The 18,856-nt window shown below is 55.0% G+C and overlaps 1 protein-coding gene across 1 annotated transcript; it reads right to left on the reverse strand.

The window, feature by feature from the left end:
• Positions 1–495: 495 nt before the first annotated feature.
• On the reverse strand, positions 496–16,556 carry Frmd8 (FERM domain containing 8). The gene is made up of 11 exons (XM_090347386.1): positions 16,491–16,556; positions 16,168–16,252; positions 14,168–14,335; positions 10,770–10,871; positions 10,602–10,660; positions 10,322–10,488; positions 8,098–8,322; positions 6,121–6,244; positions 5,343–5,486; positions 1,479–1,683; positions 496–661 (listed from the first exon to the last, which is right to left on the reverse strand). The coding sequence occupies exons 2-11, from the start codon at positions 16,250–16,252 to the stop codon at positions 537–539; spliced, it is 1,404 nt and encodes a 467-aa protein (XP_090203512.1). The 5' UTR covers positions 16,491–16,556; the 3' UTR covers positions 496–536.
• Between the last annotated feature and the right edge of the window lie 2,300 nt (positions 16,557–18,856).

Raw genomic sequence — 18,856 nt, forward strand, 5'->3', positions numbered from 1 at the left:
GGTCTGGGCTTGAGCTGCCAGAGGTCACAGAGGTTACCAAGCAAAAGCAGCTGCACAAGCCAAAACCAGACTCAGTACATGGGGAAAGAGTGGTTTGGGGGTGCACAAACCAAAGGGGAGATCTCTTGGGCTGAGGGCAGTGGCAGGGGCTGTTCAGTATTATCCAGTGTGAGTGTGGGGGGGTCTACTGGTCCCCAAGACGGCCACCTCCCAACACAGGGATGACACCACAGGCAGACAAAAGGCACCTGCTGTGACCACTTGTCCTGGTGGGGTGGGTGGAATGCTGGCAGAAGGAATGCGTGGTGCGGTCCCCAGAGTCCAGAAGAGCAAAGGCACACAGGGACCCCCAGCTGGGCTTTGAATCACACCCTGCCACCAGTGGCACCTCCAGATGGGCACTTGCATGTGCTTCTGCTCAGAAGAGGGCAGCGAGGACAGAGGCGGCTGCGGAGAGGCCCATGCTCTCAAGTGCTCATGGGCCATGCACACACAGCCCGGCCCATGCCTGGGCGGGCGGCGTGGGACAGGAATGGTCATCCTGAGCTCTGCTCCAGGCTGTCTGAGGGCTGCACTGCGGTATAGCTGCCCTGGCCCAGAGACAGCTGCCTGCTGAAGAAGGATGTGGTGCGCTTCGGTTTTACCCGCTTGATCCCCTTGCCTGGGAGGGAGAGAGGAACACACTGAGGAGAGGGGCTCCAGCTGGTGTGGGGTGGGGGGAGTCCTTCCAGGGACTATTTGGACCGAGTGCTCTCTTCAGGCTTGTCTGCTCTCCTGCCTGTCTCCCACCTGACTCCTCCAGCAGTGTAGCAAGCAGCTGTATGGCAGCAGAGGAACTTTATATATGACACCAGTCTGTAATCCTAGCTACTCAGGAAGCTGAGGTCTGATCAGCCTGTGAGACTCTTACCTCCCATTAACCACCAAAGAGCTACAAGTGGAGAGGGAATGGGAGAAAATGAGGGAACAGATGACACTGTACAAAAGGAAACATTCTTATTACCTGATTCATGTAAACGTAAGCCCTCTGTATATTACCTCTAATATATATATATATATATATATATATATATATATATATATATATATTCCTCCCCCCCCAACCCCAGGCTAGCACTCTGCTGCTTGAGCCACAGCTTTTTCTGTGTATATAGTTTCAGGGAATTGAACCCAGAACTTTGTGCATGCTAGGTGAGTACTTTACCACTAGGCCACACTCCCGGCCCATAGTAATGGATTATTTATTTATTCTGCCAGTCCTGGGCTTGAGCTCAGGGCCTGAGCACTGTCCTTGGACTTTCTCAAGGCTAGAGCTCTACCACTTGAGCCTCAGCACCACTTCTGGCTTTTTTTTTCTGTGTATGAGGTACCGAGGAATCAAACCCGGGTCTTCGTGCATGCGAGGCAAGCACTCTACCACCACTAGGCCAAACTCTGAGCATGAAAATTTTTTAAAAAGTCCTGGCATGGTGGCTCACCCTCTTCCACGTAGTCAATGGTGGACAGATGCTGGATCCGGCTGCACACCACACTGCCCTGCCTCCGCAGCTTGGGGCGCTGGGTGGGAGATGGGGAGGTGCTGGAGGCTGAGTGGGGGCCAGATGCACTGTCCTGGGGGCCGGTGGGCTCAGCGGCCTGGCTCAGCTCGATGCAGTACTCGATGAGGCCGCTCATCAGCTCGGCCTGGGGAGGGGAAAGGGGTGGGGGAGGCCACAGGCTGAGCTGTGGCTCTGGCCTGGCCTCCCAGCGCCTGTCACTAAGGGGTGTTCATCAGACAGATGGCAGCCCCTGACCTGCGGGGGGACGGGGGGGGGGGGCAGTGGGCAGGAGATTTGGGAACAAACATGTTTGCCAAGGAAGGAAAGAGATAGGTGGGGTGAGGCCTGCGCTTTGAGGACCACTGAAGTGACTTCAGAGATGACTTCAGAGCGAGGGCCCCGAGTCTGAGGAGGCACTGGGAAAGAACATTCGAGTAGGAAAGGCTGGAGTGGACAGGGAAGCCCAGCTGGGGCTCCAGAGGTGGGGGAGGGCAGTGGTCCGAGGAGGAGGGAGGGAGGGAGGGCCGGTGAGCACATTCCTCTGACATGACGCCCAGAAGAGTGGACACAAGCTCATATTGACATGGGGGTGAAGTGGCCAGATGTCTGGGGACGCAGTGGGCACCGTGACAAGGGCCGAGGGCTCAGAGGGAGTCATAGAAGTTTCTCAAGGGTGGGGTCCCTTTGTCAGGAGCTAGGCACAGGGCAGAGGCTGGAAATGCCAGGCCCCTCAGCCCCGCTCACTTCCTGTGCCCAGGCAGCAAGGAGGAGAAGTGGGGGGAGGGCGGGAAGGGAAAGAGGGGGAAGGGGAGGAGGCAGGGAAGGAGGTGGGTTGGAAATATATTTGGCTTGGGAGGAAAACAGCTACTGAGGTCTCCTGCCGCCTCCCACTCCCTGTCCCTGGCTAGTGACCGGAGGCCGCCAGGGGGGACTGAGTACAAGCCTGGGCACAGCTCACACTGCAGCTTCCACTCAAAAAAAAAAACCGCACTCAGTCCCCGCATGCCAGACAGGTAACACTGCTTGGATTTTAGGAGGAATTTTTTTCAACCTGATCAAGGAACTATCTATACTTCTGCCCCAGCTTTCCCTAGGGACAGGGACAGATTGCTTGGGCCTGCCACAGGACTAACAGGTAACAAAAGCAACTCCATTCTGCCTCCCTCCCTCGTCTTTGGTGTGTGTGGTAGTGAGGATTAAATTTGCAGCACTCTGCACTCCTATTGATGAGCTATGCCCTCCAGTTCCTGTGTTTTACCTTGAGATGGAATTTCCCTAACTTTCTGCCCAGACTAGTCTTAAACCACACTCCTCCTGATGTCTGCTTCCAAATATTGGAACTATAGGCCTTTTTTCTTTGAGATAGGAGTTTTTTCTTTTTTTGGGGGGGAGGGGATCCTGAGGCTTGAATTTGATCTGGGTGCTGTCCCTCCAGGCTAGAGCTCTAATGCTCTTTATTTATTTATTTAGATTAGTTGTGGGGCTCAATTCTGGGCCTGGGCGCTTTCCCTGAGCTCTTCAGCTCAAGGCTTCTGCCCTACCCCTGGAGCGACAATGCCACTTCCAGTTTTCTGGTGGTTAATTGGAGATAAGAGTCTCATGTACTTTCCTTCCTAGTCTGACTTTGAACTATGATCCTCAGATCTCAGCCTCCTGAGTAGCTAGGATTACAGGCGTGAGCCACAGCATCTGGCTTGAAATAGGATTATGTTATCCACACTGGTTTTGAATTCCTGGGCTCAAGCAATCCTACTACCTAAACCTCTAAGCAGCTGGGAGTGCAGGCACATACTGCTACGCTTGGCTCTCAAGCATTTCAGATAAAGGGATTCTCAGGTTGAATAAAGTTCTAGTAATCAGTAGAATGATCATTATAGAGACATAAACACATAGACCAATGGCTCAGGAAAGAAAATGGAAACAAACCTCCCACACCATGGCCAGCTGATTTTGAACAAATACACAAGGACAATGATAGAGAAACAACAAAACCACAGAAGGCACATCCACTTCCCTTTTTCTAAACACCAAAAGTGAATCTAGACTTAAAACATACACAAGCCCAGTGCTTGTCCTGAGCACTGTCCTTGAGCTTTCTCAAGGCTAGCACTCTTATCATTTGAGCCACAGTACCACTTCTAGCTTTTTCTGTTTATGTGGTACTGAGGAATCAAACCCATGGTTTTATGAATGTTAGGCAAGCACTTTACCACTAAGCCACACTCCCAACTCCCATGAGACTCTTATCTCCAATGAGCCACCAGAAAATCAGAAGTGGTGCTGTGGCTCAAGACCATTAGCCTTGAGCAGAAAGAGCTCAGGGTCAGCACCCAGGCCCTGAGTTCAAGCCCCACCATTGACTAAAAAAAGAACAAAACTGTCCAGGAGCGTGGCCATGGCGGAGCAGCTGCAGGAATACAGAGCAACCCTGCCACTTCCTTGCATGACAACCCAGAAATCGATGTTTTGTGGTTGCTGTTGTATTGCAATTTGAACTCAGGGCCTGTGCCTGCTCATACTGCTTGCTTGTGCTCTACCACCTGAGCCATGCTTCAGCCCAGATTTTTTGCTGATAATCCTGGAGATGGAGTCTCATGAATCCCATTTTCTGTCTAGGCTGGCTTCAAGCCACAATCCTCTGAAACACAGTTTCTTGAATAGCGAGGATCACAGGCATAAGCCTGTGTTTTTATGTTAGGACAAAACAGATCTGTATGAGCTGGACGAGGAGACTCACACCTGTATTTCTAGCCACTCAGGAGGCTGAGAGCTGAGAATCATCATAAAGCATAGATGAATCTCAAAAGCATATCGCTTCCTGTAAAGAAGCCAGTTCCAAAAGATGCATACATTGTACACACTCAAGGGCTGAGAGCGGGCCAGGAGTTTGGCCTAGTGGTAGAGTGCTTGCCTAGCATGCACGAAGACCCAGATCAATTCCTATGTACCACGTACACAGAAAAAGCTGGAAATGGTGCTATGGCTCAAGTGGTAGAGCACTAGCCTTGAGAAAGTCCAAGGACAGTGCTCAGGCCCTGAGTTTAAGTCCCAGGATTGGCAAAAGAAAAAAAAAAAACAAAAAAATCAAGGGCCGAGAGTAGTGGGTTTTGACCTGAGGGCCTCGATGCTGCCCCCTAGCTTTTTCACTCAAGGGTGCTGCTCTACTACTCCAGATCACAGTTCCACTTCCAACTGGACAACACAAGTTAAGTCTCATGGACTTTCCTGCCTGGGCTGGTTTCCAACTTTGATCCTTGGATCTCAGCTTCCTGAATAGCTAGGACCACACACGTGAGCTGTCATTCTGCTGCACTCACCATGTCTGTGTCTAGTTATCAACGGTAAATATCTGTGTTACTTTCAAAATTTTTGGAAGGCTAGAGAGGACATGAGGTGTATGAGGGGTATTTTATGCCAGCACCTAATACTCAACCACTTGAGCCACAGCTACAAGGTTTGAGAGGTGGGCCTGTCTCAAACTGGTCTGTGTGCTGGGAGAAGAAAGCAAGCTTGCTGCAGGGAGGACTTGCTGCAGGGAGGACTTGCTGCAGGGAGGACTCAGATGGGACTGGAGCAAAAGGGAGGGGCTAGGGGACTGGATGGATCCAAACTCAGACCCTGAGGGGTTCTCCGCGCTTCCCCACTTGCCCCTCATCTGAGAGTGGAAATCATCACAGCACTGACCCACGGAGGGAGGACTCTGAGAGGGCAGGGCACTGCCCACACAGCACTCTGCCTTCTCAGGGGCTGCTGGGGCCCTGGGCCAGCACAGTCCTCTCTGGGAACAGGTGACATGGCCATTACCTGCTTGGAATAGATCCTGAGCAACTTGTTGACAGGCATGCCCTCACTGTCGCCATCGAACTCCAGCCACAGGATGGGCTCTTCCTCCTCGGGAGACGTGTGGTCCCACGACAGCTCCTGGAAGCCCAGGCCCAGCAGGACATGCTGGTCCATGGAAAACAGAGCAAGGCTGCGGCTTCTGCCCAGGGCTGCTCCCTGTCCTGTCCCACTAGGGCTTCGAATCTCAACTCATTCATAATCTTTTTTGGGGGGGCAATCCTGTGACTTGAACTCAGGGCCTCGGCGCTGTCCCTGAGCTTTTGTACTCAAGGCTAGTGCTCTACCCCTTGGAGCCACAGCACCACTTCCAGCTTTTCGGTCATTGATTAGAAATGAGACTTGTGGACTTTGCTGCCTGCATTGTCTTTGAACTGTGACCCTCACACCTCAGCCTTCTGATCAGCTGGGATGACAGGAATGAGCCACCAGCTTCCAGCCTCCTTCATGTAAGGAGAGAAGCTCAGCTCCTTTAGACCCTCCCAGGGAGGCTTCCAGACACGCAAAGCAGCCAGGTACTGCCACTCTCTCCACTCATGAGTGGGATTCCCAATGGTGAGCAACCTTCCTTAGTCCAATCCCAGGACTTCTGTCCAGCAGCCAGGCAGAAAAGATGACCAGAACAGACCCCAGGAAGTCCTCAGTATGTACAGCAGGACGCCAGGGACACTCGGAGGGAGGTAGCACTGCTCTGCCTCGCCGAGGGCCCCCAGCCTGGACCCGGAGGAGCTGACGGTGGTACCTTTTCCCTGGTGTCGATGACGTGCACCCCCTCCAGACTGATGGCCACCGTTACTGGCTTGCGTCCACCCCGGTGCAGAAAGCCCTGGGCTGGCTTGTCGATCTCCCCATGGAAGAAGGCACACCTATGGAGGGGACTGGGGTGAGCCATCCTTCCATCACCTGGCACATTCAGGAGGGCCTGCTCTGGGGGCCCAAGAAACGGAAGGTGTTTGAACAACTGAAGGTTGGACAGAAACCTGCTCCAGGGGAGGGAAACTGAGGCAGAAGAGGCTTTGCAGGAGGCTTTTGCCACCTGACCGACCAGTGGTACGCACAGGACAGAGTAGGGCGGGCACTGCAGTAGAGGGGAGAGCAGGCATCAGGCAGAGGGACAAAGCAAGCTGCGTTCAGGAATGGCAAGGAGCCTGGGGCCCTGGGGCCGGTGAGCTGGTGAGGCTGATGGAGCTGCCACCTTTGGTTTAGGGGATGTGATAGCTTTGGGTGCCATGCCATTTGGTCACTGCCTCCTCCTCTGCCAGCCCTGTAGTCTCCAATCCTGTGGCTCTTTCTCAATCATCACGCCTGGCTAAACCAGGGCCTGCACTAAATTCAGCTGTCTCCACAACAGGAGGGGACTGGGGGTGAGCATGCAACTCTTCTTATGGAAAATTCCATCCCCTTCCCCTGCTCAAGAGGAATCCATAAGAGCCTGCCAGCTATCACTGTGCACATGTGCGCATTTGCACATCCACCTTAGGTTGTCACTTACAGAAATATGCTGTCACAGGCTAGGAGTTTGGCCTAGTGGTAGAGTGCTTGCCTAGCATGCATGAAGACCCAGGTTCAATTCCTCGGTACCACATACACAGAAAAAGCCAGAAATGGTGCCATGGCTCAAGTGGCAGAGTACTTGCCTTGAAGAAAAAGCCCAAGGACAGTGCTCAGGCCCTGAGTTCAAGCCCCAGGACTGGCAAAAAAAAAAAAAAAAATGCTGTCACCATAAAAATAAGGAAACCTTCTGACCCCACTATGCCTCTGAGCTGCTCATTCTGCACTCACACTCACCTCTAACAGGCTGAAGCAATGCACAGCCTAGACGAGGTGGACAAGCTCTTGAAGTCCCATCACTGGGAACATGGCCTATGATCTGAGACCCTTACACCCCCTCAGCCTGAGAGGTCCCGGCCCTTTTCTGGCCAGCATTAATGCCCTGGCCATCTCTCAGGGGGACCCCAAGCCCCATCCATCCACTGAGGGCTCAACAATCAGGCTCAGACATCACAGAAACCCCAACACCCACACGGAACCACCACTGGGCGTCTAAGGAATATCTCAAAGTCAGTTTGTCCAAAATCAAGTTCCTACCTCTCCCGGCCTGCTCCCCCAAAGTCCTCATCTCAGCTGAAAACAGCTGTTGGTTGTGGTTGTTGGTCATGGGGCTTGAATCAGGGCCTGGGCACTATCCCTGAGCTTTTTCCACTCAAGACGCAAGTGCTCTATCACAGCTCCACTTCTAGTTTTCTGGTGGTAAACTGGCTTGCGGACTTTCCTGCCTGGGCCAGCTTCAAATTATGATCCTTACATCTCAGCCTCCTGAGTAGCTAAGGTTACAGGGTGAGTCACTGGTGACCAGTTTGAAAACACCTTTCTCTGGCAGGGTACAGATGAGAACTTTCTCGTTCTTTGTACTGTGTACTACCTCCAGATCCTGCAGCTCCCTCAGAGCACCTCAGAATCTGATCAGGCAGCTTCTGTCATTGGCGCGTGGCCTGAACCATCCTCTGCATTCCTGGCACCTCCCTCTGCTCTCCTGGCTGCCACCAGTACTCCCATTCCCCCAACCAATGCCCCCTTCACAAGACAGGCTCAGGGACCCCAAGTGTGTATGAACTGACACACTGAGAATTGTCAGCCATAGCAGTGACCACGGCAGGGGGCAGGTGTCCAGGCCTGAGACAAAAGACTCAGGACCAGGAGCAGAGGGCTGCGTGCTCACCCGTAGAAGGGCAGCTCGTGGCACTTGAGGAGGTAGGATCGGTAGTGGGAGCCTAGGGGGGCTTCGTGCTGTCTGCTGCTGCCGTCTGCTTCCTTCACCTGGCGGTAGGCATTCAGCAGGCCTTGCTCACCCAGCCCGGCCTTGGCCTCCCGGCCCCGGAAGGCAGCAAAGAGGCCTCTGCCTCTCTTGCAGAGGTGGGCTGGAAGGAAAGAGTCCAACTTCTCCCTGGAGGGGAAGCAAGGAAGATGCCGGGGACGTGAGAAGAGTGTGCAGATCTTCCTGCAGTAGGTGGATGCCACGCTGGCAGGGGAAGGGAAGCCCCACAGGTGGTGCCCTCCAGTGGCCACGAGGGAGCAGGGCAGTGGCTCCTGCCATGCATATTCCCACAGGGCTCTCCACTGTCCCCACTCTGGCAGTGGGGCTTAGGGGCCATAGCCAAGTGAGGACTTAGACATTAAGAGGATGTAGGGGGCCCGGAAGCATGGCCTAGTGGTAGAGTGCTCGCCTAGCATGCATGAAGCCTTGGGTTCTATTCCTCAGTACCTCATATACAGAAAAGGCCAGAAATGGCTCGCTGTGGCTCAAGAGGCAGAGTGCTAGCCTTGAGCAAAAAATGCCCGAGGACAGCACTCAGACCCTGAGTTCATGCCCCAGGACTGGCAAAAAAAAAAAAAAAAAAATGTAGGTCCCAGGGGAAGGAGACAAGAAGGATCTGTTACAACCAGCTATATGACCTGAAGCATCTTTCCTGTTCTATGCCCAGCATGAAATGCCTGGCTCACCACAAAATGCCACTCTCTTTGAATTAGCAGAAAGGACAGATACAGGGGCCTGAGGCTCAGGATGGAAGACACGCCGCTTTGTGCATCCACACTATGCAGTCCCATCTTACTAGGGCCTGTCAACGTCAAGGCTGGAAAGTGCCTTGGAGAGGCCTACAAGGCCTGGATGCCAGGATAGCTGGGTTTTGAGCTACAAGATACTTATAACCCAAACCTGACTTGAGGAACCTGACACTCAGTGCTTTGGTCTGCCAGATAAATATGTCAAACTAGCCAGGTGCCAAGAGCTTCTCAGGAGGCTGAGATCTGAGGATTATGGTTCAAAGCCAGCCTGAGCAGGGAAGTTCGGTGAGACTGTTATTTCCCATAAACTACTCAGAAAAAAGCTGGAAGTAGTACTGTGGTTCAAGTGGTAGAGCATAAGCCTTGAACACAAAGAGGTTCAGAGATAAAGCCCAGACCCTGAGTTCAAGCCCTATGACCAGCAAAAAAAAAAAAAAAAAGTCAAATCACCAACCTAGATTAGCGTATGTTCATGAAAAAGAGAATTCTCCCACACACATGCATGCATGCACGCACACACACAACTTAAGCCCTTTGAGCATGGGCTGGGCTGGCTACTGCAATACTTATAGCTAGAGCTCTTTTTTTGGTCAGTCCTGGGGCTTGAACTCAAAGCCTAGGCGCTGTCCCGGAGCTTTTTTCTTTCTTTCTTTCTTTTTTTTTTTTTGCCAGTCCTGGGCTTGAGCTCAGGGCCTGAGCACTGTCCTTGGACTTTCTCAAGGCTAGAGCTCTACCACTTGAGCCAAAGCACCACTTCCAGCTTTTTTCTATGCATGTGGTACCGAGGAATCGAACTCGGGTCTTCGTGCATGCTAGGCAAGCACTTTAACCACTAGGCCAAACTCCCGGCCCCCGGAGCTTTTGTTCTCAAGGCTAACACTCTACCACTTGACCACAGGACCACTTGCAACTTTCTCTGAACAGTTTGTTGGAGATGTGAGTCTCAAGGCCTTTCCTGTCTGGACTGGCTTCAAACTATGATCCTCAGATCCCAGCCTACTGTAGGGCTACAGGCCTGACCCACCAGGGCCTGACTCAGCCTTTCTACTGGGCACTGGAAATCTGTACTTGGTTTCTTCCTAGCTTTCCGTCAAAGAACAAGGCCAGGTCCCCCCAGGTCCCAGCTAGAGGCTGGCCTCCGGGCTCTGCGCTCCTGGGGCCCCTGGCTGAGGACTCAACTCCGATCTCCTGCTGCCCGCAGCACAAGAGGAAAAGGAGGCTGAGCGCTGGAGCGACTCACCCAGAGTGACATGGTGACATGGTGAGCATGGGGGGAGACTGAGGCCCGACTCCAGGACTGTGCTCACCCTGAATAGACCAGGACCCTTGGTAAGTAGGATGGCAGGGACAACCTTCCCCACCGGATGCTCTGCCCTCACCTCAAGGCACAGGCTGTAGACTGGCCAGGCTGGTAGGGCCCAAGCTGCACCCGGCACACCAGGGCCCCGAGGGCTTCACAGTCCTCGACGTCACACGGGTACCGGGCAGTGAGCACATTGCTCTTCGCCTCCTCATAGAGCAACCGCAGGACTTCCTCATCCTGAACCTGTGGGCAGGTAAGGAACGCTCAGCTGGGAGAGGGCCAGGCCTGATGACGAGGGGTTTGGGGACAGGGGACACGGGACAGAGGGCACACAGGACCCAGGGGGGGCAGCTCACCTGGAGCTCCCGCCGCTTCGGAAAGAACACGTTCCTGCGGAGCTGCAGGGATGGCTCGTCTGGGGAGAGAGGCCGTGATGGCTGCCGCCACCCTGTGCACCCTGCCAGACCCCAGCTCCCCCTTCTGACCTCCCCGAGAGCCCGGCCTGGGCCTGCAGCTGCACTGACCTGTGGCCACGTCGTCATCTGGGGCGTCAGTGAAGCGCAGCAGCAGCTCCGGCCACTGGCGGCCCAGCTTGTACGGCTGGTGTCGGGGCTTCAGCTGCACCTCTGCAAACAGGAAAGGAAGCATTATGCAGCCTCTGACTGGCTGGCAGTGCCCACCGGGCTGCCATCCTGCCCGCCCCCACAAGCTACAATGACAGGATGGCCACTGCCAGGAGCAGCTGAGTAGAATCAAGTAGAATCAACTCCAGTGCTCACATGCATTCACCTTGAAGGCTCCACCCCCGTCCACCACAGAGATAAAGGCTCCGAGCCACTAGGCCGCTCCTAGTCACAGCAGGCAGAAGGGCCTGCTCAGTCTAGCTGCTCCCCAGAGAAAGCTGGACCTCAGAGGTGAACAGCCCAGAGATGGGGGCCAAGAGACCCGCACTGCCTGCCTCCAGTCGCAATCTGCTAACCACTAGGGCCTGAAGGCTCAAGGGGATGCTGGGGCTTGCCTGGGCCGAGCCTGGGTCTCCCCCGTTTTTTTTCTGGTGACCCTCTACTCCACAAACACCTCCACCTCACAGCCCTCTCTCCCAATCCCACCCTGCTCTTCTCACACGGTCTTAAGTGGCATGGGCGATCCCATGAGGTCAATGCCTCAGGACCTTTGCCCTTGCTGTTCCTCCTGCTTTAGTCACCATCACCTTCATCTGGCTGGCTGGCTGAAGTCTCAGTTCAGGGTCATTCACCCTGGACCTATAACTAACGCAGTCCCTCACATAATCGCGTCTTGACGAGGCTTTCCACCACCTGACATTCTTTCTTGCTATATGGCAGGCACTGGCTGTGTCTTTTCCCTGGGTCCTGCGATATGCGCAACGCCAAATGCTACCAATACATGTGGTATAAAGGGCAGCTCTTGCGGTGGCGCCTCATCCCGGGCCACGGGGCCCCTGCTGTGGAGCAGCAGAATGGCTGAGTGCTCCAACTCACGCTTGTCAGCACCTCAGGGCAAGAAGAACAGGGCAGTATGGGCCCCTGCACCCCCTCCTACCTGAGGCGCCTGGACCCGCTGCGGCGCTGCCCTGCAGAGGTGGGTGACAATTCCCAAGCTCACCCAGAAAGGCTCTGAGATGTCTGCCGAAGATACCTGCCATGCCTGCCACCGTGCCTCCCCCCCAACCCGCGCCCTGTGCCCTTCCCGGCCCTACTGCCAGCCAACTGCCTCCTGCCAGCCCCACACCAAAGGCCCAGTCTCTGTTCTCTGGACCTTGCGCTATGACCTGGGTCTTGGCCTTCTAGAGCAACCGCAGCCTCTTCCACGCAGGCCTTGCATCTGACTTTTGTAGGGCTTGAACTCTGGGCCTAGGTGTTGTTCCTGAGCTCTTCAGCTCAAAGCTAGTGCTCTACCACTTGAGCCACAGCACCACTTCCAGGTTTCTGGTGGTTAGTTGAAGATAAGAGTCTCATGGACGTTCGTGGCCGAGCTGGCTGTGAACCGCGGTCCTCAGATCTCTGCCTCCTCAATAGCTAGAATTACAGGTGTGAGGTACCAGCGCCAGGCTTGCAGGCCTTTCTTGCCCTGCCATTACTCATGAGGCTTTCCGAGAGACCTCCACAGCCTTCGTCTCCCACCAAGATCCCAGGTCCCTCCCTTTGGCCAGCCACCTCTCCTTCTCCTCCAGAAAGGGCTTCCTTGTCTTCCTGCCAATCTGGCCCCCTCGCATGCTGTTGTCCATGGAGGACCCCAGCTCCGCTTCCCATTACCACTCTGGACTGGAAAGTCCAGAAAGGCGTCCCTGTTCCCTATCTCTGTACTGTCAGCCCCAGCAACTCACAGGGCTAAGCCCAGTCCACTGTCCTTGACTTCCAGGTAGGACTTTGCTGCTTCGTGGTCGTCGCTGACAGGGACAGTTCTGGGAGCCCTGTTCCATCAAGGAGGCCACACACTACCAATACAAGTGGCACAAAGGCAGCTCCTGCTCACAGAGCCTCACCGGTACCATGCAGACACCCACAGCGGGGGACCTCTGTCACTGCTTCACCCAGTCTGCAGTGTGTGTGTGGGGGACATGGGGGGCCCCAAAGAAAGCTGGAGTGGCCTTGCAACCTCCCACACCAGCCTGGAACAACATGGCGTTAGTCATGAGGCCTCAGTCGACAGCTTCCTCTTACATGGGCCGGGCCACACAAGCAACCCATTCAGTGCTCAGCTGTGGGGGACAGGAATGTGAGGAGGGAGTGGAGGAAGTGGAGGGAGGGGCTCCTGCCAGCCCTGGGAGCTTCCCGAGGGCAAGGCACAGGCCGCCACTACACCCGACCACCCCCAGCTTTCTAAAACACAGCTGCGCACACACACAGAGAGAGAGAGAGAGAGAGAGAGACACACACACACACACACACACACACACACACACACACGCGGGAAAGTGGGATGAGCAGGAAGAGGGTGGGTAAGAGCCTGCGGCAGCAGCTGCACAGGAAGCTGGGGGGTTGGGGAGGTGCTGGGAGCACCCTCTCCCTTACCGAGAGGACCCAGCTCCAGCCGCCAGCGTCCAGGTCCAGGCCCTCCTGGCTTCAGAAGAGGAGGGAGCCGCTAGGGACTGGGATCCTAACTCTGGCATCATCCTGTTCACCCTTTTTTCTTTCTTGGTCAGTCGCGAGGCTTGAACTCACGGCCTGCGTGGTGTCCCTAAGCTTTGCTCAGCTTCCTGAGTAGCTAGGATTACAGGCATGAGCCCCCAGCACCCGGCTCTGTTCCCTCTCTCAATGCCGCTGGTCACCTCTTCCTGGCCGTAACAAAGGGAATACTGAAGCTAAGGAAACATGCCCGGGCCCAACACCAATTCACCTCCCCAGACGATGACACAGGCGTCTCTTTCCTTGCTTCCTTTCCTGTCCACAGCAGCTTACAGGCCTTGATCACCCCAGCATCCCTGGCCTAAGGTCTGACAAGCCACCCTCCTAGGCCCACCCTACCCTACGGCCCCAGGCCGAGAGGGGAGAATGTAGGTGGACATGGGGCCAGGGGCTGAGCAGACCTGAGCTCCCCCATCTCCTGGACACAGTCGATGGCTGTCATGACGGTGCCAGCTGGGTCCTAACATTTGTTGTCTCACAACTGCAGACCTCAGATTCCTCACTGAGGGGACACAGGTGGTAAGGTGAGCCCTCCTGCCTTGTCACTTCCCTGCCTCTCCTGATGCCCCCTGCCCAAGCACCACTGAGGAGATGGGCAGGCTGGACCCTCCACCACAGCACAGAGACAGATGGCTTGGCCAGAGGAGCCAGATCATCAGGGGACTCCAGGCACACATGCCATGCTCACCTGACATACAGTGGCTACAGGTTCCAGAAGCTGTCCCAGCACCCTTCCAATAGCCCCTCAACCTGGGCCACTCACTGCCACTGCTTACCCAGCAGAGGGGAGACGAGCCAGAGTGCAAAGACCTCCAGGGCGCTGTCTGGGAGCTGCAGGACCTCTCGGACTGCGCGGTGCAGCTCGTGGGCACTGAGTGCAGGCAGGTTCTCCACAGCCAGCGGCACCACTGTGTCGTCAGCCAGATACACCAGCACATCAGCGGCTGCAAGGGAGGGGAGGCAGGTCAGCCGAGGTCCAGTCAGGCACAGCCAGGCAGATCGGGCATTCTCTATCACCTCTGACCCCTTGAGGTGTCACAGGAAAAATCTGACACCCCTAAAGACTATTAGGAATGCTACTAAACACAGAAATGGAGAGACAAAGGGTGAACAAACGAGCAGTGACTCTCATTAGACACTATGTTCAAAAGGAACTACACAACTTGTGGGAAAGGATGGGAAGGAAAAAGTGGGAGAGACCTAGGGAGGGGGTGACACTTCAAGAAGAAATATGCAACTGTAACCCCTCTGCATATTACCTTTATATCAACAACACAGCTGCAAGCTGTGACTGGGGGCTAGGGACTCAAGTCGATTATCCTAACTACTCAGGGGGCTGAAATCTGAGGACTGGAGCAAGAAAATCTGTGACTCTTATCTCCAATTACCAACCAAAAAAAGCCAGAAGTTGAGCTGGTGCTCAAGTGGTAGAGCACTACTCTTGCGCTCAGGGAAAGGTGGGTGCTGGCGTTTGTATCTGTAATCTTAGCTACTCAGGAAGCTGAGATCTGAGGATCACAGTTCAAAACCAGCCCAGGCAGGAAAGGCCATGAAATTCAATTAACCACCAGAAAACCAGAGATGGAGCTGTGGGTCAAAGCGATAGAGAAATAGCTTTGAGCAAAACAGCTTAGGTACAGTGCCTAGGCCCTGAGTTCAAGTCCCATGAGCAGCACAAGGAGGGAAAAAAGTAGCTCTGGATCAAATGAGGCCTGTGAAAGTTAAGGTATACTATATAGTTAGCACAAGTAAATGTGGGTTTTAGACTCCTAGTCTTTTCTGTTCCAACAGCTACTTATATGAAAGCATCATCTCTAAGAGATTGAAGTTCAGACTAACTTTACAGTCAGGGAAAACAAGCACTAAAGGCTCAAGTCCATAATCACCCAGAGGGCTCAGTTGCCTGTGAGTTAACCTCTCTAGGGCCCAACTCCCTCCCAATAAGATGAAGATAATGAAGAATGAAGAGCCCAGGTGCCAAAGGGCTGTTTATGAGAATGAAATGAAAAAAAAAAAAGAAAGTGAAGATGCCATTTTTTGTTCATGTGTGCTCATTTAAATTCACAGCTGAGACATGTCCACCAAAGAACAAGGACTTCTCCAGGCACCGGTGCCCGAGACACCTGTAATCCTAGCTACTGGAGGCTGAGATCTGAGCATCTGAAGTTCAAAGTCAGCCCAGGTAGAAAAACCTGTGAGACGCTTATCTCCAATTAACCACCAAAACGCTGGAAGTAGAGATGGGGCTCAAGTGGTAGAATGCCACCCTCGAGCAAAAAAGCCAAAGCCAGAGCATAGGGCTCTGAGTTCAAGCTGGAGTACACACCCTTCCTCCCCTTGCACTCATACAAAGAATGTGTTTTGTGACTTGGTCACAAAACTAGTTGGTGGAGCCTGAGTCCTCTTACCTTCTGTTAGCCTGTCACGGAACACACATTCTTTCTTTCTCTTTTCTTGTGTGGTACTTACATTTGAATTCACGGAGCCTCACACTTGCTCAGCTTATGCTCTACCACTTGAGTCATGCCTCCAGCCCTGCTTTTTGCGGTTTTAGTTTTGGTAAATGCAGTCTAGGAAACTTTTTTTTTTCTTGCCAAAGGTTTGGCTGTCAGCTTCCCGAGGAGCTTGGGGTGGACAGTGGGAGCCACCCGGGTCCACACAGGTGACCTTATTCTGTTATACTTAAGAAGGCATGTCTGAGGCACCCCCGCCGGGGCAGCCCCTCCTGGGGGTGTCCGGGGCGGGACAGGAGATACGCAGGAGGGCAGGGACCCACCTCGGGCGCCCACGGAGGACACACTGCTTCGGTGGGACCGCTCGGTGGGGCCGGGCTGCTCGCCGTTGCCTTCCGCCCCCTCCATCTGCGTCGGGAGAGAGAAACAGAAGGGGGTCCTGGGGTGAGGCCGGGGGTCGGGGGTCCCGGGGCTGGACACCCCGTCGGGAGAGGCCCAGCGCCCCACTTCCGGGCGGGGCGGGGCGGGTGGCGGGGTCACAGGGCCGTGACCGAGGGGGGCCCGGGGTGGGGGGGGTCCGGGATGCGGGCCGGGGGCCCACGCGGGCGCCGCGCCCCTACCCGGCAGGAAGGGGCGGCGGCCTCACCTCGCAGGGCTGGCAGAGCCCGTCGCCTCCGGCCGAGACCCAGGAGGCGCTCCTGCCGCCCCCAGCTCGAAGGCCAGAAGTCGCGCCTGCCGCGGCCCCGGCTCCCAGTCCCCGCTGAGGCGCGGCGGCCGAAGTCGGCGCAGGAGGAAGCCGGGCGCGATAGACTCCTCCCCCCCAGCCGCGGAAGCCAATCAGGGCTCGAGGCCGCCGCGCCCGCGCCCGGCCGGCGTCCCCGCCCCGCCCCGCGTCCCCGCCCCGCCCACGCCCCGCCCCGCGTCCCCGCCCGCGCTTGCGCATGCCCGGACGCCCCAGGACCACGCCCCTGCGGCGGACGCGTCACGTCACGGCGCGGCCACGCCCACCCCACGACCCTTGACCGGTAAGAAGAAGTGGCCGAGCCGGGCACAGGTGCCGCTCGCCAGGCCGAGCTGTGAGGACCACGGTTCGAAGCCAGCCGAGGCAGGGAAGTCCGCGAGAGTCTTCCCAACCCTGGAAGAGGAGCTCGAGCGCCACGACCCCCCTCCCTCTCTGTCTCTCCCGCACACACACAAGCAATGTTCATCAGATGGCCGGGCAGGGCAGACTAGTTCAAGTTCGAGGTCAGCCGGGCTCCACGGAGACACCGCAAGCAGAGCCCCCTCGGTCAGGTCCTCTGTTTTTCCAGGTGCAGGCAAGTCTGGCAACTCCAGACACAAAGCCTCGGAGGGCTTGAGGTTTTCCCAGGCCGAGGCGACCAGGAAACCACCGCCCCCTGGTCACGGCACCAACAGGTCCTGGCAGCGCCAGCGTCCTTGTGCCGGCGGTGCAGAGAGAGGAGAGGAAAGCAAGCTCATAGGACGCCTGCCCACGTCAGAGGAGCTAGAGATTGTCCCAGGAGGCAGCCATGGCTTGGGAGTCAGGGACTGGACATGGAGTCCCCTCACCCTCATTCCCAGGGACCCAGAGGAGGCCTGACCAGCCCACAGTGCTTCAATATTTATTTATTATTTCACCAGCTCTAGGATTTGAACTCAGGGCCTGGGCACTGCCCCTGAGCTCCTTTTGCTAGCACTCTACCATTTGAACCAGTGTTACTTCCAGCTTTTTCCGAGAAGTTTACTGGAGATAAGAGTCTCTAGGGTACTTTCCTGCCCAGGCTGGCTTTGAACCACAATCCACAGATCGCAGCCTCCTGAATAGCTAGGATTACAGGTGTGAGTCACCAGCGCCTGGAGTGTTCTTCAATATCTGTGGCAAGATTTTGCCTGCCCTGCCAGGACCCTCCTAGCCGTGTGGCTCCCACACCGGAGTGACCCGGGGACTCAGGGAAGCTCATGTGTGGGTGCAGAGAAGGGAGCAGGTGACTCCTTCCCAGTTCTCAGCACTGGAACCACACTCCAGGACACAGCAGGTGACTGGGTGAAGGATCGGTGGTAGAGCAGGAAATGGAGACCAAGGGGACACATATTGTCCCTGCCTCAGGAAGCGTCTGTTGTGGTTTAACTGAGGAGTAAGGAAGAGGGGGGAGAGAAAGAAAAGCCAAGAGAATGGCATGGTCGCTCACACCTATAATCCTAGCTACTCAGGAGGCTGAGATCTGAGGATCCCAGTTTCTTCCCAGACCATGTAGAAAGGTCCCTGGACTCTTATCTCCAATTAACCATTAGAAAACAGAAAACCAGAAGTGGCACTGTGGCTCTAATGGTAGAGGACTAGCCTTGAGTGAAAGAGCCTAAGAACAGTGCCTAGGCCCTGAGTTCAAACCCCAGAAAACAACAACAATAATAATTGTATACACACATAGCTTTGGGTCTGACAGAGCCAACGGGGGACGGGGCGAGGGGAGGTAGCTATGGGGCAGCTATGGCAGACACTGAAGAAGTTCTGAGCTAGACAATGACAAAATGAACACTCCACTTTGTCACGAGGAAGATGAACATGGTAGAATTTGCTAGATGACTAGAGAAGACGCCAAGGTTCAGGGATCTAGGGACGTTTATCATTACTCACTTTCTAAAATTTGCATACTATACCTTTACAAGGTATTGTGGCATTTTCACAAATACAGTGAACCCTTGTCAACCTCACCCCTCTCTGTTACTCTCCATCCCACTCTCTACTTTTTTTTTTTCTTCCTGGTATTGGTGTTTGAACTCAGGGCCTTATGCTTGCTTGGTTGTCATTTATTATTTGAACCATGCCTCTATCCCAACTTTTTTTTGTTGGTCGTGGGGCCTGAACTCTGGGCCTGAGCACTGTCCCTGAGCTCTTCAGCTCAAGGCTATCGCTCTACCACTTGAGCTACAGCAACACTTCCAGTTTTCTGATGGTTCATTGGAGATAAGAGTTTTGAGCCGGGAGTTTGGCCTAGTGGTAGAGTGCTTGCC

The sequence above is a fragment of the Megascapheus bottae genome, chromosome 16, assembly GCF_031878675.1.
Source record: "Megascapheus bottae isolate mThoBot1 chromosome 16, mThoBot2.hap1, whole genome shotgun sequence".
Taxonomy (NCBI): Eukaryota; Metazoa; Chordata; class Mammalia; order Rodentia; family Geomyidae; genus Megascapheus; species Megascapheus bottae.